This window comes from Anabrus simplex, chromosome 2 (genome assembly GCF_040414725.1).
Source record: "Anabrus simplex isolate iqAnaSimp1 chromosome 2, ASM4041472v1, whole genome shotgun sequence".
In the NCBI taxonomy this organism is placed as follows: Eukaryota; Metazoa; Arthropoda; class Insecta; order Orthoptera; family Tettigoniidae; genus Anabrus; species Anabrus simplex.
The window spans coordinates 359,254,603-359,280,657 of record NC_090266.1 but is presented as its reverse complement, the minus strand read 5'-3'; the positions used below and the strand labels follow the sequence as shown (position 1 = coordinate 359,280,657).

At 39.5% G+C, this 26,055-nt stretch overlaps 1 protein-coding gene across 1 annotated transcript in view; it reads right to left on the bottom strand.

The window, feature by feature from the left end:
• The window catches only part of LOC136862829 (uncharacterized), a 148,608-nt gene extending 139,313 nt beyond the window's left edge, over positions 1–9,295 (bottom strand). The window contains exon 1 of the mRNA XM_067139093.2: positions 9,151–9,295. Coding sequence (XP_066995194.2) covers positions 9,151–9,269 — 119 coding nt within the window. The 5' untranslated portion in view covers positions 9,270–9,295. The remainder of the gene's footprint in view (positions 1–9,150) is intronic.
• Positions 9,296–26,055: the final 16,760 nt, after the last annotated feature.

The window sequence follows — 26,055 nt, the reverse complement described above, 5'->3', positions numbered from 1 at the left end:
TGATAGTTTTTGTAGATGTTCATGAATGCTTTATATAAGTTTTCTTTCACTTTTGTTATCACAAGTTGAATAGAAAAGTTTTTATGGACATTTTTATTGCGAATAAATTGAAAACTTTAACATATGTTTGTACCTTTTCCTCATTACCGACTGGTGGAATTAAAATTACATTTCTATTATAAGTTCACCATTTGTTGCTAATTTCTGGGGTCTACATTAAATTGTCTACATTATTCTAGTAATAAGGTATGATTTTTTTAAATTTTGTAAATTTTTCAAGCCTTTTGCAGTGTGTAATTTCACACAATTCTGAACGTAATGATGGTACGTAAACAATTATAGTTCCCATGCATTATCTTAGACTAGGTTGTATGTGTTGAAAGTTCATTAAGATTAGTGCTGCCACTCCGGAGAGAGTATATTCAAAACTTTTTGTGGGAAATCGAGAAAAAGAAATATAGTAGTGAAATGACCTGACATTTATGCGTCTCAGGGCAATAATCACCCTAACCATCCTCATCTCCCTCTTCTTTCTTCTTCTGCAATCTTCTTTCTGTCCTGGATTCCTTTGTCATGGTCTCAGTTGCACGAGTGGCATAGAATATTCGAGCATTGGCAATGGAACGAAGAGCCTCATTACAGTTACTTCCAGGTAATATTCGCGCTGTTTTTAAGACTTGATACTACATCATCATTAAATGAATGGATGAAAACCATAACGGTATAAGTAGCATTTTGGTCATTCAGAGAAAAAGGCATTTAAACATCTTCAACACTCATATAAAGCATGCTATTTGTAGTTATACCACCCATCACTAGAGCGCAGAATATCACCGCTATCACTTGCATCTGTTTACTGGTGAAAGGATACATCCTCCCGGAGTTATATCCTGCACTTAACTCATTTTTTAAAAAATGTCACTTATACCGTTATGGTTTTCATCCATTCAAATGTCAGCACAACAACATATGCACCTATTTTAAGTGTCTGAATACCCTCAAAGACATTCATAGGGATGCCGCTCCCAGATACAGTTGTACAGATTTTCATTTACATTCTGCGTTTCTCCCTGAACACATCTTTTTTCAGAAGAAAGGGTTGACTGAGGTGTCGATGATTTTGTTTTAAACCTTCCATTATTGGCATTGGTAAGGCATGCTGATGTCTGTTGGTTCCGCCAACTGCAACATATTTTTGTTACTTACACCATTAGTCAGCCCCTTTGGACAAATATAGTGAATTGGATTTTCATCTGTAGAGCATTTGAGTAAAAAGGTAGCCCACACTGCTTGCTGCATTGCTTTCACATCATGAACACTTCTTCTAATTGATAACCCATAGTACTGCTGGAGTTTGTCAGTGTAACTATCTGTCAAGCGACCAACACCACCAACACTTTTACCATCCCTTAGAGTCACATCTTTCATTTCTTCTTTAATCCAACGAAGCCTGCTGCAAAGTCTTTCATGACGTGTCCTACACATTCTAGTTTCGCAATTTGCATGTCACCATATGGTTTTGCTTCATTCGCGTTCATGAATCCTTTGGAGATTCCATCACCCAAATTCTTTGTATAACGCACACCCCGTTCATTTACTGATTTACGAAACTAACTGCCCTCCCCCCAGCCAACATTCCACCACTGGCCCTATAATAGTTTTCCACACACTCAAGGACCTCTCATTTCATGTGGCAACATTGGTAGAATTTGGACAGTACATGAAAGTCTAGAACTTTATCTGTATCAAATGATGTTGCAGAAAAAACACCGTGAAGATACGAACGTCCCCTTTCCTGCCAGGTACTATCCACAGCAACAGTAATATCAGTACAACTTTCATTTTCAACAATGACTTGAGCAGCTGCATTTCTCATAGATGCTTCACATACCTATTTCAAACTAATCTCCGTTTTGTTGCTATAGTTCCCTAATTTTCTGGCGGTGGGGAAGATCTAATATACCACAGAGGGTTTTGCTGCAGTTTCCCCCTTACAAATGTAACTCATCCCATACACAATTCTTAAGTTAATTTCATAAGTGTTTCTTTCTGTGAGCGTGGAGCTTCTGGTAGAACTCACATGACCACATATTCTGCAGTTCAGCACTAACTTTGATATTAAACCCTTCCTGAAAGCAATATCTTCTTTTATACACATACAATCACTTTTGTCACAATATTTGCATTTGGTGTTCCTGTTTACAAAAATCTGATAATACACTTATATCAATTATACTATTGCTCATACTTCCATGTGTATTTTCAGCCTCCTCTTCTTCACACCTTATTTTACTGGAAGAAAGTTTCCTTTCAGATGCACTAGTTGGTTCATGTCTATCACGATGTGGACCACATAGTGTATTTAGGTTAGGAGTTGGTTTTGGGCTATTTATACAATTATTCCTTCTGTAGACATTATTTACACAGCTATTTACATTGGAATTACTGTTTACAGTAAATCTGTTACCATGGAACTTGCGTTTTCTGTATGCACATTCACTTCTACCCATTCTGGACACCTTTGGACAGTTCAAAATTTCTAACCTCTACACAGATGTAAACAAAGACAGTGAGCAATGTAAAGTGTAGCCATGCCAGAGAAACAAACTTCGCATCGCAATCCTTTACACGAAAGCTGATAGTCAAGTTGAAAGTTGGTGTGGCACTTCTTAGCTATATATTCAAAGATTTTTGAATAAGAAATAAACGTAAATTTGCTATGTTTGCTACATACAATTCTTCATAAAGGAATACATATATTTTTAAGTCAAAAAATTATATTTTCGGCCATTTTTACCTCCTTGTTACCTTGAACACTGATTTATTCTAGGAGGAATAAATGGGATGAAATAAATAATTGACCCTCTTTATAATAATGTTCTTTTGCTAGCTATTCAACGCCACAGTAACAAATCAGAGGCTTTCGGTGACGTAAGGAAAGGAGGGAGCTAGGATTGGGAAGGAGTGGGCGAGGCCTTAATTAAGGTACAGCTCCAGCATTTGCCTGGTGTGAAAGTGGGAAGCCACGGAAAACCATCTTCAGGGCTGCCGACGGTGGGATTCGACCCTAGCATCTCCCGCATGCAAGCTCACAGCTACGTGATCCAAACTGCACGAACTACACGCTCGCTCTTCATAATATAATATAATATAATATAATATAATATAATATAATATAATATAATATAATATAATATAATATAATATAATATAATATAATATAATATAATATAATATAATATAATATAATATAATATAATATAATACAAGGGTAGGGGCATAAATCATGGCAACTATTTTCTTCTCCATGAATGCTGAATCTACCAAATGGAAATATGCACCTGGAACTGGGGTGCTGGTGAGGTGCTGTGGAATATATGAATAATGCCGAGTAGAACCAGGTGAAGGATACAAGCGACGAAATTTTCAGCCATGAAATCCTTGTGCTATTTATTCTCAGAAAGTACGGTTACCTACACAGTAAACCCACGAAGTAGTCCCCTGGATGGTCCAACACACGTTAATGCAGTGCGAGACATCGGATACCAGTCGCCTCATCATGTATGAATTTAGCAATTTCACGTTTCACAGCGTTGGCAATGTCGTCCCGTGTCCAAAACCGTCTACCACGCAATGGTTCTTTCACTTTTGGGATGTGATCAACTCCTACCCATTTTCTATCCCATCGTCACCATAATTTGTATCCGTGTCGGTGCAGGGTAAATCAAATTTTAGAAAAGAAGTCCACGAACTGTTGATCTCAGCATCAGCTGTATGGTTCATGATACAAGTACAACAGAAATAAGGAAATCCATGAACACCATGAAATTCCTGAAGCTGGAATGCTTCTTATGAATTGAATTTATTGAGATCTGGCTCGCCCTGATATGCTGAAAAACTGCTTACATGTAAAAACTCAAGATGTTAATGAAACTTTTAACAGTGTAACATAGAACCGTGAGCCTATAAATATCCTTGTGGAGTGTAAAACCCTAAAGATTGGAGTCCATGATTCTGGATTCTATGATAATATTTAATATGGGACATGCAGGAAAGGTTAGGTTACTTGAACATACAGGCATCCAACCAGGGCAGAATTTAGTTGGTGTTCGACATAACATGGAGGTTTATATGGCTGAAGGTAATACAAAATAAGGCAAACAAAGTCTAAAGGACGATGAGGATGAGTAATATGCAAGAAGGCGATTTTTAACTTGTGTTCAAGTAAGATGAAATTTTAATTGATTTTCTTAACTTTTGTATGTTTCGTTTCCAGTTACGCTCAGTTAAACTGCAGTATTTTGTGAGTGTATTTTATGTATATTTTGGTGTGTTGATGACGTGCTCATGCACGGATATTATTCAGAATATAGTTAGTTATTTTAGAATAAGTGGAGTTATGGATGAACCTCGGTGCAGATCCTACCTATTTAGTCGTTTGCCGAAGGTTAGGTAAGGTCTGAAGCAGATGTACCAGTACGCAGCTTTATGTACACGCCCTGGGAGAGGGAATTGTCATGCTCTATTCAAATTCCATGGATCCATTATGGTGAACTTTGCCGCCCATATTACGCATATTTCGATTAATGTATTTTATTTATTTATTTCATTTATTTAATCATATATAATATTTATATTACCAAGTGGACTGTATCACAATGTGCCTGTCCAAGCTAGATCATGGGAGACTGCTGACAAAAGTGACAGCTACTGGATCAAATAAAACAGTCTTTGGATGGGTGTCTAAGTTACTAGGAAACAGGACTCAGAGGATTAGAATACAGTAGGTGAACCGGTATCTGATCCTGCAACGATTAAGAAGGAGGTCTCATTTTGCAGTATTTTTAGAATTTTATGTTTCCTTGTGTATAGAAGAATTGTGATCGACCGCAAAAGAACTCGACGAATTTGTGAGATGAACAGCAAAGAACGGTTTCTTTCTTTTGCTAGTTGCTTTAAGTCACACCGACACAGATGGGTCTCATGACGACGATGGGATAGGAAAGGGCTAGGAGTGGATCCCATCCCCAAAGTGAAAGAACCATTGCGTGGTAGACGGCTTGGGACACGGGATGGCATTGCCAACGCGGTGAAACATGAAATTGCGAAATTCACACATGATGAGGCGTCTGCCTGGTGCGAAAATAGGAAACCACGGAAAACCATCTTCAGGGCTGCCGACAGTGAGGTTCGAACCCACTACCTCCCGGATGCGAGCTCACAGCTGCGCGCTCGTAACCACACGGCCAACTCGCCCGGTTGCAGTGAACGGTATGATAGTAAACAGGTAAGGAGTTGAGGTGGAATTTCATAAAGGAGAAAAAGTCTCGGTTTTAACCGTGTTGGTGGGTTGAAAGTACCTCACTGGGATCACGGTAAGTACCTAGGGATTAATATAAGGGAGGATCTTCTTTGGGGTAATCACATGAACGATGTAGTAAATAAAGGTCAGAGATGTCTTCGTGTTATTTAGGAGTGTAGCAAGGATGTAAAGAGAGGGCGTATGGTATGACCCCAGTTAGAGTATGGCACCAGTGTATGGGACCCACATCAGGATTACTTTTTACGAGGACTGGAAAAGATCCATAGGAAACCAGCCTAAAAGGGTAGTGTTGATAAATGTTGCAAACTTTTGACTGGGAAAACTTGGGAGTAAGAAGATGAGCTGCATGAATTGGCGGTATATTACGTGTCGTCAGTGGAGGGAAGGTGTGGAATGACAATAATAGACGAATAAGATTGAGTGCAGCTTTGAAAGGTAGAACACACAATATGAAGATCAAGTTGGAATTCAAGAGAACGAAATGAGGGAGATATTAAATTGCACGACGAGGAATTAGGAATTGGAATAGCTTATCAGGGTAAATATTCGATAAATTTCCCAAGTTCTTTTAAATCTTTTATTGTATTTTTGTGACTTCGTATCTGGTACGGAAATTACGTTATTTAGGATAATATGAAAAACAATCTCTTAACAACCAGCATACTAAAAGTATCTTACAGTGGAGCAGATATGTAGATGACGTGTTATGCCTGTGTGAAAATGACATCACAAACGCACACCAGTTATTAAAGTCACTGAATTCTTTTCACAAGTCAATCAACTTCCCAATGGAACCAGAAACTAACAGTAAAATAAATATTTTATACATTACTGCCAGTAGTAATAATGATAACCTGCTATACGAAGTATACAGAAAACTCACTCAGACATTACGGACAATTGACAAAGAATCCAATCACGCTTACACACACAATTTAGCAGTTAGATACAATCGGCATTCAGACTTCCGAGGAAATATACCGTATACGACACCTCACACCATTTCACAGACATAGTCACAGATCTAAACATCTTACACATCGAAAATATAAGTAAATATTTGAATATTGGACAACCTATTGAAATATTCACCGCAAGAAAACTAACAAACCATCCTCAATGACCACACACATTTAAAATATTCTCCCCTTTCCACCCTACTAAATTTATTTTCTGACTACGTTTCTTCGTCTTGGTGCTTAAAGAATCCCACACGAGGATACTCTGACTTAAATGTCTGGAATTTTGGTTAATATTATCTGCAATAAATTCTCTGAATTCGCAAATCGAGATACTAAAATCAAGGCCACAAACGTTTCGTTTAGTTCAATTCCATGCTTTATTTCATCAAAATCAAGATACGTGTAATGCCCAATACACAATGCAATGTAAGGTGAAGAAACAACACTTGTATTCCCATCTCAAATAAAGTTAATGCCCATAACATTCATATAACCCCCTTCCCCACCTTACATTCACCTACACATGGAACATAATTCCTACAGAATATTATTTTACAGATTAGCATTATCGCATAATGAACCGCACAGGAGGCTACTCAGAATTAAATGCCTGGAATGTGGGTTAGGATCTTCTTATTTGCTGCAAATTCTTTGATTTCGCAGCGTCTTCTCCAATCGAGGTTTTAGAAAATTATTGCCGATCAATAATAATGTTTTACAAAATACTCTTTAATTGATCCCTTACTTTTATTTTATCAAAATCATTAAGTTACATTTATTTTCTTATATACTAAAATATATTATAATATGAAGATGCAGCACTCACCGCCTCTTCAATTGTACAGAACTAATGTGCGCACATTTTCATCACCAAACTACTACGCCTCCCCTCTCCATGAAACAGAGTTATTGCCGACAAAATTTATCCTCACCCCCTACTTCGCTACCAGTCCCAAGACCGCAGAACATGAACTCGCGACAGTCCTAGCGGAGTTCCTGAAGGTAACGGACGACAGCAGCTAAGTACTGCAAATTTTCCATAATTTACTAAAGTGACAGGGGAGGACTAATGCACACATTATTTGTTCATAACATCACCAATATAGTGCATTATCAATGACTAGTTTGCGCAAATGTAAATAATGTTGTACATATAGCGAATGATTTAAAATGGTTTGATAAAATCTGAGGACGTTCTTGTAGAAAGAAACGTGTCATCCTTTGTATAACAGAGTGTATGTTTTTACAGGTGTGTTATAATGTTATATATTGCATTTAGAGCTAGTGTGTTCCACAGACAGAAAAACATTTCAGTTACATTAACTAAGTCGACACTGGAAAATACGGTTTCCTTCATTACAAACTCAATCTTTCATGAAAATCCTAGGTAAACAATTGATATGGAATCTGGCACCTGGCAAAACCCTAAATGCAGATCAACGATGATTTACTGATTAACTTATGGTAAGGAACAGTGTGATGCATGCCTTTTTTCTGAAGAAATAATTGGTATTTGGTATATTGTGACTGTCTATGATAAAAGAGAAACATCCTTACCAGGGAGGAGACTTCATACAGCAATTAAGCCGTGGCCACTTAAGCTCCAATTACAAACTTCCAATTGCATGGTCGCTTTAAAACGGTATTATTTAGCGCAACTTTAAGCAATGTGTAAATATGTAACTAAATAATAGCCGATTGACCGCCGCGAAAAGGCAACGCCATTGATCGAGTAATTAGCCTGCTTCATATATCCAAGATCACTGAATAGATCATGTCTGAGAACGGAAGAGCCTGCAGCACGCTACGTCCTTCGCGAAGGCAGATACAGCAAAACAACCATAGTAAACGCTTTGGTTATGTTCTGAAAGAATTCACATCTTTTTCACTTCTTTTTCACTTCAAGGACTGATGACTGAAGGTAACTATAGCAGGCATGAGGCAGTTTTAAAAATGTAATTATGATCGGTGGAAAACGGTAAATAAAAGTGTAAACAGACTCTGGGATGGGTTTAAAGCAATTGTTGAGGAATGTGAAAACAAGTTCGTACCTTTAAAGGTGGTAAGGAACGGTAAAGACCCACCTTATTATAATAAAGAAATAAAGAAACTAAGAAGGAGGTGCAGAATAGAAAGAAATAGTTAGAAATGGCTGTGGAATCAAGGGGATATTGAAGGAACTTACTAGGAAATTCAATCTAGCAAAGAAGGCAAGTAAGGATTTTTTAAAAAATTTTTTTGCTATTTGCTTTTTTAAAAGTAGGTTTTAAAAGTAGGAAAGATCACAATATGAAGATAAAGTTGGAATTCAAGAGGACAAATTGGGGCTAATATTATTTATAGGAAGGGGAATTACGGATTGGAATAACTTACCAAGGGAGATGTTCAATAAATTTCCAATTTCTTTGAAATCATTTAAGATAAGGCGAGGAAAACAACGGATAGGGAATCTGCCACCTGGGCGACTGCCCTAAATGCAGATCAGGATTGATTGATTGATTGATTGATTGATTGATTGATTGATTGATTGATTGATTGATTGATTGATTGATTGATTGATTGATTGATTGATTGATTGATTGATTGATTTAAGACCGATAGTGCGCCGTTATTCATAGGGGCGCTCCTGTGCTGTGTCCAAGGCTCTGCAATACAATTCTGTACCTGGTAATTAAGATTGCTTAAATAGGCCTACGAAAGCCTGAAGTATCATCTTTCAGGGGAAATTTCCAACACGCCGTTTACTCCCAAACACTTTTACTTCTTTAATTACAATTTTTGAGTAAATACAACGCTTCAGCGTAGTATTAATTTGCCGGTGAAATATCGTTGAATTTTAAATGTTCAAGCACCCAAAGTACTTACCTGAAGAGGGGTCGTGAAGGTCTAGGTGGGAGCGTAAAATCTCGATGTCTGACGTCTTCCTCATAGGCCAGAGCTTTGTAACCTTCCTGGTATTGCTTTGCACTGAGTTGGCGTACCATAGAGAACCGTGCATCTGACCAGCATTGTCCTGAAAGTAAACAGAATACAGCTCAAATTGTAACTTTTCTATTCAATTGTCTTTACATGCTATTGCGCTATGTTTATTTTTCTTTGTTGGTAATCATGTAGGAATTGATGAAGGACCACAAATAAGTCATTCTTCACAGTAACACCATTTCTGGAGAATAATAATAATAATAATAATAATAATAATAATAATAATAATAAGTTTACAACCCTTCTGGTATTACTGTTGGAGTGCTGGAAATTTGCCGTGAAGTGTGGGCAGTCAACCCACTGACAGGAAACAATCATCACTTCAACATATCTGATTAGAACGAAACTTGGTGAACAACATTTTGGAATTTAGACTACGACTGAACTATACATTTGCTGCTGTCGTTCACACAGTTCGCATGATCACAATCAATAACTGAAGTTGTGTACGAACATAAATGGAAGTTTTCCGTGGGATGTCCTATTCTTGGACGTGCTAGCTAACGGCCAGCTGCTGATGATACTCTGTTCTTGGTGGTGATTATGCAGTTATTATTTAGCATAATACGAAAATATTTATGTGTGAGTTATCCAGTTAGTGGAATAAACGATTTGTGTTGGCGTGTATTAGTAGTATGAGCAATGTATGTTCTAAATCAGCATTTTCCCACGAGGTCATTGATACCTGGTTCAGTAGTAAGGTTATGTCGATTACAGAACGACATCATTGACCCGTAGTTGAGTAGTAAGGCTACGTAGGTTCCAGACAATTGTTGTTAAGACGCGGAATAACGTCATAACATTGTATACTAGTAAAGCCTAAACTCACAGACTCCAATCGAGGGCCCTAATGGATCAGGGAATGACCTGGGGTGCTTTTGATCCCTAGGTGAGGTTATTACGACATACGCATATGTACATGGGCAATGTTAACCTCATTGGCCAACTTGGAGTGGTTTTTTTTTCTAGGGGCTTTACGTCGCACCGACACAGATAGGTCTTATGGCGACGATGGGATAGGAAAGGACTAGGAGTTGGAAGGAAGTGGCCGTGGCCTTAATTAAGGTACAGCCCCAGCATTTGCCTGGTGTGAAAATGGGAAACCACGGAAAACCATTTTCTGGGCTGCCGATAGTGGGATTCGAACCTACTATCTCCCGGATGCAAGCTCACAGCCGCGCGCCTCTACGCGCACGGCCAACTCGCCCGGTCGGAGTGTTTTTTAACGCTAGGTGACGTTATGACGTCATGCTCTTAAGTCCGAGGGCAAAGCCACGGGACACTTTGGAGGAGCCGAATCGGACGAGCCCCCTCGGAGAAGCCGAATCTGAAAGGTCACGGACACCTTTGGAGGAGCCGAAACGATCAGGCACCCAAGGAGGAACCACAAATCGATTAGGTGACCTGAAGATGAGGTTAAGACGTCATTATGAAGTGTTAACCTAATCATGCGCACGAATGGCAACCTAAACTCACACAGGCTCTTTATCGGCTGCTCTTTGAGGAGTCCAATCGGTTAGGTGACTCGTAGTTGAGGTTATGACGCCATGATGACGTGTTAACCTAACCTCGCTACGAGGAACACCAACACCTCAGACAAGCTATTTACGGGCTCCCGTTGGAGGAGCCGTCTGGTGAGGTGATTTGTAGGTGTGGTTAAAACGTATGTTAAGCTATCCGTGGGCACGAACGGTATCCTAAACTAATACACAGGCTTTTGCCCGTCTCCCCTTGGAGGAGTGACGGAGCTGTGACGTCACAGACTGGGTGATTTGAAATGCAGACTGTTGGCTAAAGTTGCAAGACGTTATAATCTAGTGTGTCCATTCCTTGTCCCGTTTCTCTGCGGTGTCGGGTTTGTGGTGAGATGAATCTCTTAGGAACGATTTTTATAACCGGATGCCCTTCCTGACGCCAGCCTCATCAGCGAAGATGATAATATGAAATAAATGACATGATATATATGATAGTAGGAAGGGAGAGTGTAAAACCGGTAGTGGCACATAGCCTTCTTCAGTCGAATAACATCGAGAGGTCTGTTCAAGGCTATACATCTCCACCCGACGGACAAATAACCATCAACAACTTTATAGAACCTCACTCGATATGAGCACTGCGGAGAGGATTGGAATTTATCAAGGCTTCTTTTTTGGCACACAATCTGGTAATTAGAAATTCTATACCACCACCTACCTTACCTGTCAGGCAGAATGGCTCAGACGGTTAAGACGCTGGCCTTCCGTTGCAAACTTTGCAGGTTCAATCCTGGCTCAGCTGTGTAGGAGGGGGAGGGGAGACATATCAGCGCACTCTCACGGCGTCTTTATGAGTTACTGTAAACAAATAACTCGCTAGAGTCTTAAAAGTGCGCTCTTACGACGACGTACTGAAGTAGTACGATAACAACAAATGTCTTCTCTTAAAAGTAGAACTGATTGTCACGTGGATACGCGTGTTAACGCATTTCCTTTAAAATCTACTTTTCTTATGGAAGATATAACATGTTACAAGTAACCTTTGTACTTAACGCTCTTTATTCTATGTATTTCCTTTTACTTCCTTATCTTATCTGTCTGAATATCCTCCTCCTTACAGAGAGTTCTATCATCTTTTTGAACTGGTAGCTTAGATCTACCTCCTCATCCTCCTCCTCACAGACTTTGACTTCGTCCTTATCCTCCTCTTCTCCCTCCTCCTCTTCCTAAAACGCGTCTCTACTTAGTTGTGCATCTGTGCCAGAGTTGACTCCGTTTCAGGCCTTGTACCACATTTCAAATTTCGTAACAGAGCTGCGAATCAAACACATTGTACATAATTTATCTTTAGTTCTATAATAGCGGGACTGAGCATGTGCCATACTAAGGTTACGCGGTCTTAAAATGCAGCGATCACGTCGACATGGTTATGCATGTTTAGACTTGTTCGTTATCTAGGTCACTCTCTGGTAAACTCAAGCCTTTACATACGCTATAAGTGAGAAGATTTTATTTAGTCTCCAAGATACTGAGATAGAGAGTAGAGCGATTTATTCCATCATCACAAGAACATTAATAGTTGGTGTACAAGGCATTAAAGTGAACGGCAACAAATTTGTGTTCATAGAGGTGGTTGTGTTGGATTGCACTGTGCTGTGGGTGCCAAAACTCGTCAGTTTAGTATTTAGCCCATCTTTTCGTTACTGTTTGCAAACAGATGAAGACAAAAAGCAGACACAATGGATAGAAACTAATTTAGGTCTGCAGTGGGAAGGAAAAGGAGTACCTTATCACTTTCTAGCTATCATCATGAAAGCTCATTTGTCAAGAGCAGATCTTGAATTTTTAAAGGTTTCAGAAAAGAAGGAATAGTTGAGTGAGTATCTACCACCAACGTGTGAAATTATCGACATGCATGAGTTAGGATGTCCATCATTTTAAACTCTTCTCAAGGAGCATAGTGGAGAAACAATTAACAGTATTCACACCATGTGTGCATGCTCTTTGATTGGTTGTGTCGCAATGCATGCCGAGAGGTGAACAACATATGTAAATTGCAGTGTCGAAATGACGTCAGTGTAAAATAAACATTTGTAGAGTAAAGACATCATGTCATTTCTATCTGAAACTAAGTGTATCGCAGTTCAAAAGGCAACCGAAAAGTTTTATGCATGCAAAAAGAAAATAAACACTTTTACTGAAGAAAAGCTGAATGCATTACCAGAGGCATTTTTGGTCAATGTAGCTGCGAATGCCGTAAAGAATATCTGGGAAAAGATGCCACGTGAGTGGACTCAAGATCCTGTTTCGTCAGAGCTTCAAATTTATAGTTTACATAATGATCAAGCGAGTTTAGCTAGGAGACCTTCAGTGAGACAGTGCCGTACATCTCAACTCATTAAACCATATCACGGCCCTAAAACGAATGAGTTGTCTTCGTTTATAAACACTTATCATGGCTGCGGAAAGAGTAAGCTAGTTGTCGCAGAACGTGATGGGAGAAAGGTGAGGAAGCATGCTAGGCATGGACTCATCAATAAGGTGGCTGCACTTCTTCCTTTTGAGCTTCATCTTCCTAGTTACCAGTAGTGTGTTCCAGGAACTTGACTTGACGTCCGCTTGGCACATGATGATCCTGGTATTAATATGTTAGATGCTGCCTGCAAGGAGCATGACATTGCTTGTCTTAAAAACAAACCTGAATTAAGACGAGTAGCTGATGAAAATCTGCTTCGTAAAGCTAGAGTTGTTGAGAAGATAGAATCACTTGTCATTGCCGGTGCATAGAAATGATCTATGTAAGAAAGGACAGAACAGATTTACTAGAAGAAAGAAAAAATATATATACTGAACTAAATATGATTTTTGAAACATAATGGAGCTGTTGTTTGATTTTTAATGTTCATCCTACCTTACAACTATGTCCCAAGTTAAATAGTAGTAATAACGTTGACTTGCAAGTTTAAACCTGTCTTATGCAGTAAAAGAAATGAGAGGTAGAGATTCCAAAATAAAAAATTCAAGTTTTAAAATACATTCTATTTATTAATCCATGCCGGGCTGAGTGGCTCAGACGGTTAAGGCGCTGGCCTTCTAACCCCTACTTGGCAGGTTCGATCCTGGCTCAGTCCGGTGGTATTTGAAGGTGCTCAAATACGACAACCTCGTGTCGGTATATTTACTGGCACGTAAAAGAACTCCTGCGGGACTAAATTCCGTCACCACGGCGTCTCCGAAGACCGTAAAAGTAGTTAGTGGGACGTAAAGCAAATAACATTATAATTATTATTAATCCATGAATTGAAATTGTTATTAAAACCAAGCCATTTGACATACAGTTTATTTCCACAACGACGAATAACATATTCGATTAAATTGTGATCAGGATATTTTGTTTTCTGCAGATCATCGATGTAGAATCCTCCTTCAATAGGCCATCCTGAAAGGTCGCGAAGCTTAACACTCCTGATTTGAAAAATGTCCGTACTCCAGTTACGTGTGTATCCTTTTACAAAGATAGACTTGTGTTTGCTGGTGCGAACAAAAATCACCCTTTCTAAAGCGATAGCGGCACGGATCAGCCGTTTTGATTACAAGATGAATAGCATCCAAGGGTGGAGAATTCTTAGTAACAGGACGTGGCTTTGTGCCGATAGTGCGATGTGGTGTGTCGTTGTAGGTAGACACGAGTCTAGGTAGCAGTTCAGTCCAACAATAAGAATATTTTGCTTTAATTTCTCGCCACATCAGTGTTTTCAGTGTACGATCAAAGCGTTCCACAACACTTGCCTTGAGACTGCTGTACGTAGAGTAACTTGAGTTACGAAGAAAAATCCTTGTTGTAAAACCTTTCATGTTGATCGGTTTGAAGAAGCCTTGGGCAACGTTTTGATTGTTCAAGAATATGTTTAAATGCACCTTTGACTTGAGCTGCTGCCTAGAACGCACAGGTTGTGCAAAAGCAAACTGAGAGTACACACCGATGACAGTATGTAGATACTTATATCCCTTACAGCTAGATGCATATGGAATCATTTCTACTAAGTCTGCTTGCCTGAGATAAGCTTTTCAACATATAATAACGCGTCTGCGATAGTAGCTGCGACGAAGTGGTTTATGTAACCCGTGTGCGACGCTTATCTTTACGGGTGGGGTCTTATCTTGACGAGGCATTACTGAATAATACCCGAATGGCCTATTTCTCCCTCTATTTCTAGAATTTCTGATTCGTGACCTGTGTGACTAGCATATTGCGAAGCTCTTAGCCGTTATAATAGTTCTATGAGTAAGATAGGGTCATTCCAGTATCTTATGTCTACGTACGGCAACAAAGGATTATACAGTAGATAACATTAAGCCCACGTGCAGTTGTTTTATGTGATGGGAACAGTTTAGAAATAAACTCTCGATACTTGCGATTCTTATTTGCATTTACACCTTCTGTCCCCTTGTAATTAAGTCGTGTTGCGTCAATAGCAAAAGGTATTGCTTTATGTTTTTAAGATAATCTTGTGGAATTATATTCTTGTCAGGAAATTGTGAGAAAAGAAGTTCTATGAAACCGTTAGTAGGTTTATAGGTAACCCCTTTTACGATGGGACTGTTGCCATTAATCTTAACATTTGCAGTACCTATTCCGAAATAGTCATCTTCATAGGGAGTACCGTAGGTTGTGTCAGTTTGTCCTGTAAAGAATCTTTGAATATAAGGAGCAAAGAGTGATCCAAAGGTATTTTGAGTAAAAGTTTTAAACTGATTATGATACTCTGGTGTGATCATAACCTCAGACAAAGAAGGTAGACCTTGTGTTGGTTTAGTAGGTGCTTCAGAACAAACATCTGCAGTTACAAATTTAAATCGCTTAGATGGTGAAGTATCGTTAAGTTCTTCTTCCTCATACTCTTCTTCATCCCTGTCCTGCTTCTCCTCTTCCTCATCCTGCTTCTCTTTTTCTTTATCTTCAGGCTTTTCTTGAACTTACTTCTCTTTTTCATGAGATTCTTGCATAGAAACAGAACTTTTAGTAGACTTGGGCAATGAAGTAGAATTTAAAATTTCCTTTAGTGGTGCACCTAGTTGCGTTTTCAAAAATAAATCAGTGTCTGCTTGAATACGTTTAAGCTCTGTAAATTTTCGTCTAATGTTGTTTCGAGCACGGATTATATGTTGTGTAATCTCTTTGCTGGATGTTGTCATGAGGACGGTTTTTGATCAAGTGGGGTCTATAACTCTGTGTTGATGCATATAAAATGATCAAAACCCGTGCGATACCGTCCATAATGAACATCTCTTTATCAATAACTAAAATGCCGTAACGATGTGATGACCAGCATTTAGCACACATACGTTTAAGGTCATTGAATCTCATATCATTGTTAAGACGATCATCATACACATGCCGCATATTACGTTCATGTTGCCGAAAAAAGCACAATCTTTGAGTTGTCGCTTATCAACTGCTTAGACATACGACAATTGGTTTGACATAAATAGAAGCAATCTATAGATTTATGTCGTCTTATAATAAACTATGCGCGAATAATCTGTTTCTGTCCTGTAGCGACATCCTCAAAGATTCTAAGAGAATTGGGAAGCACCACATACGGTGATGGTACTTGCTCACGTGCATTAAATTGAAAATATTTCAAACCATCCTTAACCAGATCGTGCATTAAAATTTGTAGAATAGTATATAGCGGTTGATAGAGTGACTTGGCGAGAACGTAAATATTCCCGAAGCGTATGCCATTTAATGGGATAATGAGTGTGAGTAAAATATTTCTCTTTCCAAATCCCGATGGGCTAGATATAATACATCGAATAGTAAAAGAAAACAACGTTCCATGACGTCTTTTTGTAGTTGTACTAGAAGTAGGTAAGAGATGCGGCACGATGTTACTAATAGGTAGTGTGTCTTGTTGTTTACAATATTCCTGGTAACTGAATAATAAAGTAGTCAATAGTGATATATATATATATCAAATGAGACAACAAGTAACCTTCAGTTCACAATTTGCTCTTCACGAGTAAAGTCGTGAAACAACGATATCCAAACGAAATGAAGAAGAAAACTAAAACTGTTGGAAGCTACTCGAGGGGAATGCAATCCGCGAGTGGCCATTACTACGGCACTACGCGCAGCAAAAGTGAAAATTTCTCCAAAGTTTACAGCAATGTTTTGTAAACGTGTACGAATTATTCCTGTACCAAAACGAGGAGGATTTTTCCCTGTTCTGTTTGCTGGACTATCAGATTTAGGGTCTTGGATGGGAGGTGCCAGTGCTATAGCAAGAACTGTTAAGGCTGTAGGAGAAGCGAAGCAACAGTTGAAAGAGAGTGAACGTCATAACAAAACAATGGAAAAGGCGTACACATGAAGTTCGCGCCATACAAGAAAGGGCTTGGCATCTACATATCACCAAAACACGTCTACTAAATGCACTGCCACATCGAGCTCTAACCCACGAAGAAGTTTTACATTTGCTAAACAACTAGGAATTCATTATTTTCGCGGTGTGTATATGCGCGATTAACTACCAGCATGCCCACGTGAAAGTGAGTGTGCTGTAATTAACTTAGACAGCAGTCGCCGACCTGGAAATCATTACGTTGCCTACGTAAAACGTAAAGCTAAAGTATGGTATTTCGATACCTATGGAGATTTACCTCCTTCATTTGATCTCATACGTTATTTCAAAAGCAGTGCGGACATTGTTTACAATGAAAACCGTGTGCAAAAGTTCAATACAGGCATGTGTGGACGAATATGTATTATGTTCTTATATCAAACCCAGACAGTAGACAAAGAGCATCAGTGTGCACGTGATGACCAACGGTGTAAGAATGTTTGCTGTACGCAGAGATGGACCTGAAATAACAGTCTATTTTAATCCACCGATCGAACTCGGTCATCAGCCACATAGTCTTGGACTTGTGTCGTTTGAAAGCTACAATAAAATCTATAATGTTCGTGATGATGTAAACGATGAGTATGTGTTTACGTTACCGTCAGGCAGTTATTCAGTAGACGATATTCATGACTGCATTGCAAGTACGTTAATTGAACAGTTTAGTGATGAGAGTTGTAGTAATAATAATTACAAGTTCTCAATTACTGTGAGCAACGTCACACAGAAATGTGTTATTGAGTCTTCATTCAAGATTGACTTCAATTCACAACTTGATTCGATTGGACATTTGCTTGGATTTTCACCAAGAGAGCTCATACTGAACGTGCGATATGAATCTGAACAATCTATAACACCCTTCGAAGATCATCATGTAAACATCACCTATAATTTTATTACAGACTTGTACAGTAATCAATAAACTGCACACGTCCTGCACGACTTCATTATTACAGAGGAAAGTGGTTATACTATTCGTGAGAAACCGTCAGTAGTTCTTTATCATCCTGTGTCTGTAAAACACATTACTAACATCACACTTAGGTTTGTGAATAAACATAATCAGCTAATTAATTTAAATGGACACACGTACGTAGCTTACAAACTTCATCTTAAACAAGTATGAAAAAATCTATAAAACATGGTGTACATTCAGGAGACATACTACATGATTGCGAAGACTCAACGAGTTAACAGATAACCACAAGCAGACTCTAATATATTTAAATTATAAGCTACTACAACAAAATGGAATAAATGATAGACGTTATGAACACAGAAGGAACTCATGAAGGTGTAGTACGAAGTGAGCTTCATTCTTATCAACCTTTTACGTTTTTGGACTCAATAACCATGATGAAATTCGCTTTATCACCAATCAGCAAGATATATACACCCTACCACACAAAAGCTACCTCTGTATTGAAGGAAGCTTAGATAAGGTAGATGAATTTGACCAAGCACATCTCAAATTGTCTAGCTTTCCACTTTTCTGAAGCGCTTATGAGGTAAATAATAAGGAAATAGATAGATCGAGGAATGTTGGTATTACAGGTGCAATGAAACTACCTTTCTTATAGTGATGAAGAAGTAATCTTTTACGGTGGCAGAATGGTGTCCAAAAGCTAATAACAACTGGATGATTTATCAGGACGGTACTTTTTCTGGTATGTTACCATTAAAATAGATTCTCGGCTTTGCTGATGATTTTAGACGTATTATATTGAACGCAAAACAAGAGCTAATTCTGATCCGTGATCGAAGTGATTATAATTCCCTTAAAGCTGCAGAATTGCCAGTAGACTGCCCGACTCCTTGGCTGAATGGTCAGCGTTGAGGTCTTCGGGTTCGATTCCCAGCAAGGTCGGGAATTTTAACCTTAATTGGTTAAGTTCGCTGGCACTGGGGCTGGGTGTATGTGTCGTCTTCATCATCATTTCTTCCTCATCACGAAGCGCAGATCGCCTACGGGTGTCAAATCAAAAGAGCTGCACCTGGCGAGCCGAACTTGTCCTCGGACTCTCCCGGCACTAAAAGCCATACGTCATTTCATTTATTACCAGTATACTCGAAAATTCGTAAATTAGTCTTCATCGAATATTGTGTAGGATTCAACTTGCAACATTATCCGATCGAGAAAAAATTTCGATTGTTCAAGATAGTAGGAAATGCTACACCATTTACGAATAAGCATGGCGGGGCAGTTAAAACATCACGTTTTACTGAAAGGCCTTTGTATATTATTTGTGGATTTCAAACCCATCGTAAATTCAACCATGAAAAGATAGCTCATAGTCTGATTACTGTAAATTAAGAAATATTAGACTGAATTTCAAAGGAATTACGTAACCCTACGCAAACATGGATATTAATTTCGAGAAAAATAAATTTGGGTTACTTTATGACATATTTTATAAACTCCAATTATCGTATCATCCGCAAGAAAATCGTCCGCTATTTTCGCCTGAGGAATTTCAAAATAAAGCACCGATTGTAGTTACAGGCTGCTCTTATCATGAATATCTCTCTCTCTCTCTCTCTCTCTATATATATATATATATATATATAAAAGAACATGTCCTGACTGACTGACTGACTGACTGACTTACGGATTCATCATCGCCAAGCCAAAACTACTGGATATAACGAAGTGAAATTTTGAGCACACAATTATGTTACAATGCAGGTCCTCACTAAGGGAGTATTTTTGGATATTCCCTCGCCAAGGGGGTGAAAAGGGGGGTGAATTTTTAAAATGAGTGTATCTATATCTCAAAACCTTAAAAATTTACAGATGTAAAAATTGGTATTTAGAATCTCCTTTAAAAATAAAGAAACACATATCTTTTGATTTCGGGAAATCCCACTACAACGGGATGAAAAGGGGTGAAAATGGTTGAATGCCTTTAATGAGGGTACTTATATCTCAGAAACTGGAGATACTACAGCCAGGAAAATTGGTATTTGGAATCTCCTTCAAAAATAACAAACACTTATTTTTTGTTTTTGGAAAATCTAATCAATGGGGGTTGAACAGGAGTGACAAATGGAGTGAATTTTTTGAAAGACTATGTCTACAGTATATCTCAGAAACGTAAAATGTTACAGACGTAAAAACTGGTATTTGGAATCTCCTGTAAAGATACATAGGTGATTTTTTTCGGAAACTCCATTTAAGGGGAACTAAACAGGGGGTGAAATTTTAAAATGAGCAAGTCTACAATATATCTCAAAAACTTCAGATGTTGCAGATTTGAAAAATCGTATTTTTTATCTCTATGAAAATAAAGAAGCAAGTAATTTTTGTGTTCGGAAAAACCACTTGGGTGGGGGTAAAAATGATTGAAAATGGGGTTGAATTATTTTTATTAGGATATTGATATCTCAAAAACTGAAGATGTTACAGACGTGAAGTTTGATATTTGGAATCTCCTTCAAAAATAAAGAAATACGTATCTTTTTGTTTTCGGAAATCCACTTAAAGGGGTGGGGTAGAATTGAAGAATTATTTGAATTATTTGTATGAAGATACTATTTTCTCAAAAACGAAAGATGTTTCAGACGTGAAAATAGGTATTTGGAATCTGCTTTAAAAGTAAAGAAACGCGTATTCCTTTGATTTTAGAAAATCCAATGCAGGGGGGGTGAGGTATTTGAAAAATTAATTGAATTAATTGTATGACGATACTTACATCTAATAGAAACTTAAGTTGTTACAGACGTGCAAACTGGTAGCTGTATCTCCTTTAAAAACAAACAAAAACGCACTTTTGGGGAAAGTCATTTTGGGGGGTGGGGGTGAAAATGAGTAGAATTCCTTTTATGAGGAGAAATATCTCAAAAACTGAAGATGTTACAGTCGTGATAATTGGTACCTAGAAGATCCTTTACTAATAAAAGAACAAGTATTTTTCCGGAAAATTCACTTCTATGGTGGGGGGAGTGTGAAAGGAAGTGAAAAATTGAATTACTTTATGGGGTAACATATCTCAAAACTGAAAGTAACAGACGTGAACATTGGCATTTGGAATCTCCTTTAGGCATAAAGAAACACGCCTACTTTCTTTGGGGAGGGGGTGGAATCAACTTAACGGCGGTGGGGTGGAAAAGGAGTTTAGACCAATTTATTTTACTGTTCAGAATGTACTTGAATCTAATCATAAACCGATAATCTTTCCTGGGTTCGTTTTCAAGAGCCATCTTTTCCTTTGAAGAATTTAAAGTTAGATTATAGTAGATTCTCCTGGCACATAAATAAAAATTTGAACACATTTGAAATAAACGATAGGAATGTATTGACCAGGCAATTGTTCATTGTTCACCACTATAATAAGGTCAATAATGCACGGAAGCATATCATTCGTATCGCCAGAAATAGCGCGCACTTGCCTACGCGCCACAATGGTGCTGGTCGCATTGTCAGCAATAACAATGGCAGCAGATGTAATTTACCGCCAAGTAGCGGTCTTGCATCTTGCTGCGGCGTCCTGAACTACAATAATAATTGTTACCGTGTTTTAGTGGTAGGTAGAGGTGAAAGAAGGTGCGGGCGTGAACGGGTCTCAAACTACGGAATCAAAGTTAATGTAAAATTTAACAAGGTTATATTTTCTTTTCAAAAACAAAGAAATAACAAGCATGGCAGGTACAAAGTAGCAAGTCCAAAGGGTAGTTACAATATTTACAGGATTTGGGCTTCGTGCCCTGTCTTCACAATTCTTGGGCAATCAGCTCAGTTTTACCCCAAACACAAGTTTCAACAGAGGGGCAGAAAACCCCATTCATGCCTAGGAGTCCTGGCTCCAAATTACACTGAAAAGCCTCCACGAGGCATACAACATTCAATTTTCAAAAGAGCCACACGCTCTCAACTTTAAGCCTCTCAAAGGCCACACCAAACTCCACCTTCGAGTTGTCCTCACTGGACACAGACACAGGGGTACAATACCCAACCTACTGAGGTCTATTAAATTAAAAGGGGCAATTACATGACCTCTAAAATAACAATTTGAGAGGAGGCGATCTGCACTCCTAATACACTTGTTTTTAAAACCTAATCTGGCTCTAGGCCACTAATGCAAGGGCTAATCCCATACTACCGAGGTGACTTTAGAAAAGAGCAATTTGTTTTACATTAACGAAGAATAGGTTGAGAAAATAAGTTCACCTCAAAACAATGTGAGTGGGAAGGCTTCGAACCCGCTCCGAGAGTTAAACTGCCAACCTAGCAAGAAAAGAAGTTATTAAGAGGCCATTACCTGGTGTTGAACAGCTGGAGAAGAAAGAGGCGCTTCCCGCCCCCTGCTATGTACTTTACACACTGAAAGATGGAACAGAAGTGGCCCGGAGGCCCTAAAATCAGCAGTTTATATCCTCTCGCAGAAGGTTCGAGGCGTTAGGGGAATGAAAACACCCTCCCGCAAATTCTTTATTGGCTAGGGTACAGAAACATATCCAAGTTGGGGGAAGATACATCGGATTGGTCGGAAATAACTCAAAGAAATTCGGGATTGGATAAATCTAAAACTAGGGGAAAAAGAGGGGTATACAGCCAACTTAAACAATAACAGAAAGAAATTTAACAAGAAACAAACTTTTGAAATAAGAACTTCTCCAAAAAAAATAGTTCTTTCACTCCGCACTGGGGTGCACTATTGTTGATCTTCAGTAGTGTCCTCTAGAAGAGACTGTTCACACTTCTTACTACAAGCAAAACAAAAATACGTCGAAAATGACACAGTTCAAAAACTCCAAAATTTACAGGTAGAGACATCTTCTGAGAAACTTGAAAATTAATACTGTCCATAAGGTTCAGACTTCCTCCAGCAGAGGAGTTTCAACAGGCGCACATTTTAAATTAGCGGAGTGGAGGTGTACCGCCCGGTACAGACCTCCCCCCCCCCCAAAAGTTCCTCCCGGGGTGACACATGAAATTGTTTAAAACAAGGTCCAAGTTATGCTGTGGATATGAAGATTGATTGCAGAAGCATTTATAAGATTTTCTTAATTTGGTTTGATTCAGTTTCAAAATTTTGTTGTTGCAGGTGGAGTATAGTCTTTAAGTTTGTAGAAGTAGAATTCTGAAGATAACCTTTTAATACTTAAAAGTGATGTAAAATTTTGCAATGTCCACCAAATATTGCTGTTGAATTCCCAAGTGTAGTCATTGCTTATAGTAACTGTTCATGTAGTTGATGTTAATGAAGTTGGGTGGCCAGACCGGCCGTTGCAGCTTGCGTCCAAAGGAGGCCGCTCGGACCCCTCAAGTACCCTGAGATACCGCTCGCCCGCACTATGAGGGGAGCAGAGGTGTTGAAACACGCCGCGCCCGCGGTGAACATATGCAGGCTGCGGGCAAGTAGCAGGTCGTGCGCCGCGCATCAGCCTTGGCCGGGAGGAGAGCTCCGGCTCGCCGTGTACCTGACGTCCTCGCTGGAGAAGAGGGGGCCCGTCCTCTGCCCCAGTTGCTGCACGGCGCCGCGCGGCTGCGGGGGCACTGAAACATTAAAGCTAGGCGGCAGAATTGTGTTGGACCATCATGTTTCTTTTGAGGGCACAGGCATGTAGAGAGATTGAGGGGCCAGCGGCGTGCAGATATCCATGGCATTTCATCTAAGCCAGCCACTGTGTGTAGTGGAGCAGGAGACGGGAGCGTGGTAATGGCCGTGGCAAGGACAGGATGGCAGTTTAACAAATCGGGGGAGGTTTCACAAAAATGCTTACATATAAAATAAAATAGAAGGAGCAGAATGCCTTAAGAGTGGAAACTCAAAAAAAAAATATAACCTTCATATTCCTATCAAATTATATGAAGCAAGTTGACACAAAATTTACACCGGTTTCACCTGGGACAGGTGAACCCTAAATATCCTCTCGGTGGCTGGATTGCTTACTAACAACGTAACCGGCGTAAGGAAATCAAGAATAATGCATGGCCCATGAAATCTGGGGGCAAGCTTGCCCGCGGGAACAAAGTTCTTGACCATAACTTGGTCACCTACCTTCAAAGGGGTTGGTCTCCGTCCACGATCATACCTTTCCCTAACTTTTTCATGAGACACTTTAAGATTGGCTTTAGCCTTCTTCCAAAGATCTTTAATGTTGTCCGGATCTATTGTCTCGGGTAGAATGTCACTCAGAGACCAGAGGTTAGAGAGCGGCGTGTTGGGAACAAACTTGAACATCAACGAGGCTGGAGTAAATTTATGTGATTCATGAACCGCCGAATTCAAAGCAAAAGCTAACCAATGCAGGGACGTGTCCCACCTGGAATGATCTTCATGATGATAGGCAATAAGTGCGGACCTGAGATTACGATTAACCCGTTCAGCCAGAGATGGTTGAGGGTAATAAGCCGAAGTTGTTACATGAGAGATGGATAAGTCAAAACAGAATTTACGAAAAAGATTTGATGTGAACGCCTTAGCATTATCAGACACAATATATTGGCACGGACCAAAAGAAGCAAAAATAGAATTTAGGCAAGTAATGGTGGACTGAGCGGTAGCCAGCTTAGTCGGAAATAACCAGGAAAATCTGGTAAAACCATCTACACACACAAGGATGGACTTGTTAGCATTTCCCTTTGACTGGGGGAAGGGTCCTACATAATCAATATACAGGCGTTCCATGGGGCGCGACGCTTGCTGAGAAGACAAGGGGCCTACCTTGGTGGACATGGTCGGTTTACTAAGCAAACAGGATTTACAAGCCTTTACTAGTTCACGGATTTCACCGTCCATACCTTTCCAGATGAACATTTCACGAATCTTTTCACGAGTTTTAAAAATACCCAGATGCCCTCCTAATGGGGTCTCATGATAATACTTAAAGATCATAGGTACAAGAACAGCTGGTACGACAACTTTCATCATATTATCATGCCTCGATGGGCAACATAGAACACCATTCCTCAGAACATAAGGGACAACATGTTCCCCAGAAGAAAGGGTTTCCATTATCGGAGCCAGCGTCGGATCTTCACGTTGGTATTTCTCAATATCCCTAAAAAGCATAGGAGCATCTGTTAAGATGGCATTAACACCAGATAGTATGGACTCGGGAGGTGATGAACTGTCGACCGGTTCATGGGTCTCGACGTCGTAAGAAAACATACGACTGAGTCCATCAGCAACGACATTTTCGGTACCTCTGATATGCCTGACATCGAATTAGAAGGCAGAAATACGGATGGCCCAACGGGCTATACGACCAGTACGACGCGGCCTACCTAAGACCCAGCTTAAGGCTTGATTATCTGTCTCCAGGTCAAATTTGACGTGTTCCAGATAGAGACGGAACTTTTCTAAGGCGAATAAGACTGCCAAACCTTCGAGCTCATAGATGGAATACTTGGCTTCTTGAGCCGACAAGGTCCTAGATGCATAGGCGATGGGTCGCCTCCCTAGTTCAGTCTCTTGAAGAAGGACTGCAGCTACTGCTGACGACGACGCGTCAGTTTGGACGATGAATTTCTTCGAGAAATCAGGCATAGCAAGTACAGGGGCATTACAGAGAGCCAATTTAAGATCTTCAAAAGCGGCTTGTTGAGAAGGTCCCCACTCGAATTTGATGCCTTTCCTACGAAGAAGGTTTAAGGGCGCCGCTCTATTAGCGAAGTTAGGAATAAACTTCCTGAAGAAATTCACCATACCAATGAACCTGGCGATACCTTTAATGTCCTTGGGAGGTTTAAAATCACAGATGGCCTGTGTTCTCGAATGATCGACTGCAACACCATCAGGTGACACAATATGCCCTAGGAATGACATAGAGGGCTTAGCAAAGGCAACCTTGGACAACTTGACAGTTAACCCAGCCTTACGAAGGCGATTGAGAACTTCTCGCAGATGATCTAGATGTTCTTCAAAAGTCTCTGAAAATACGACGACATCATCGAAGTAGTG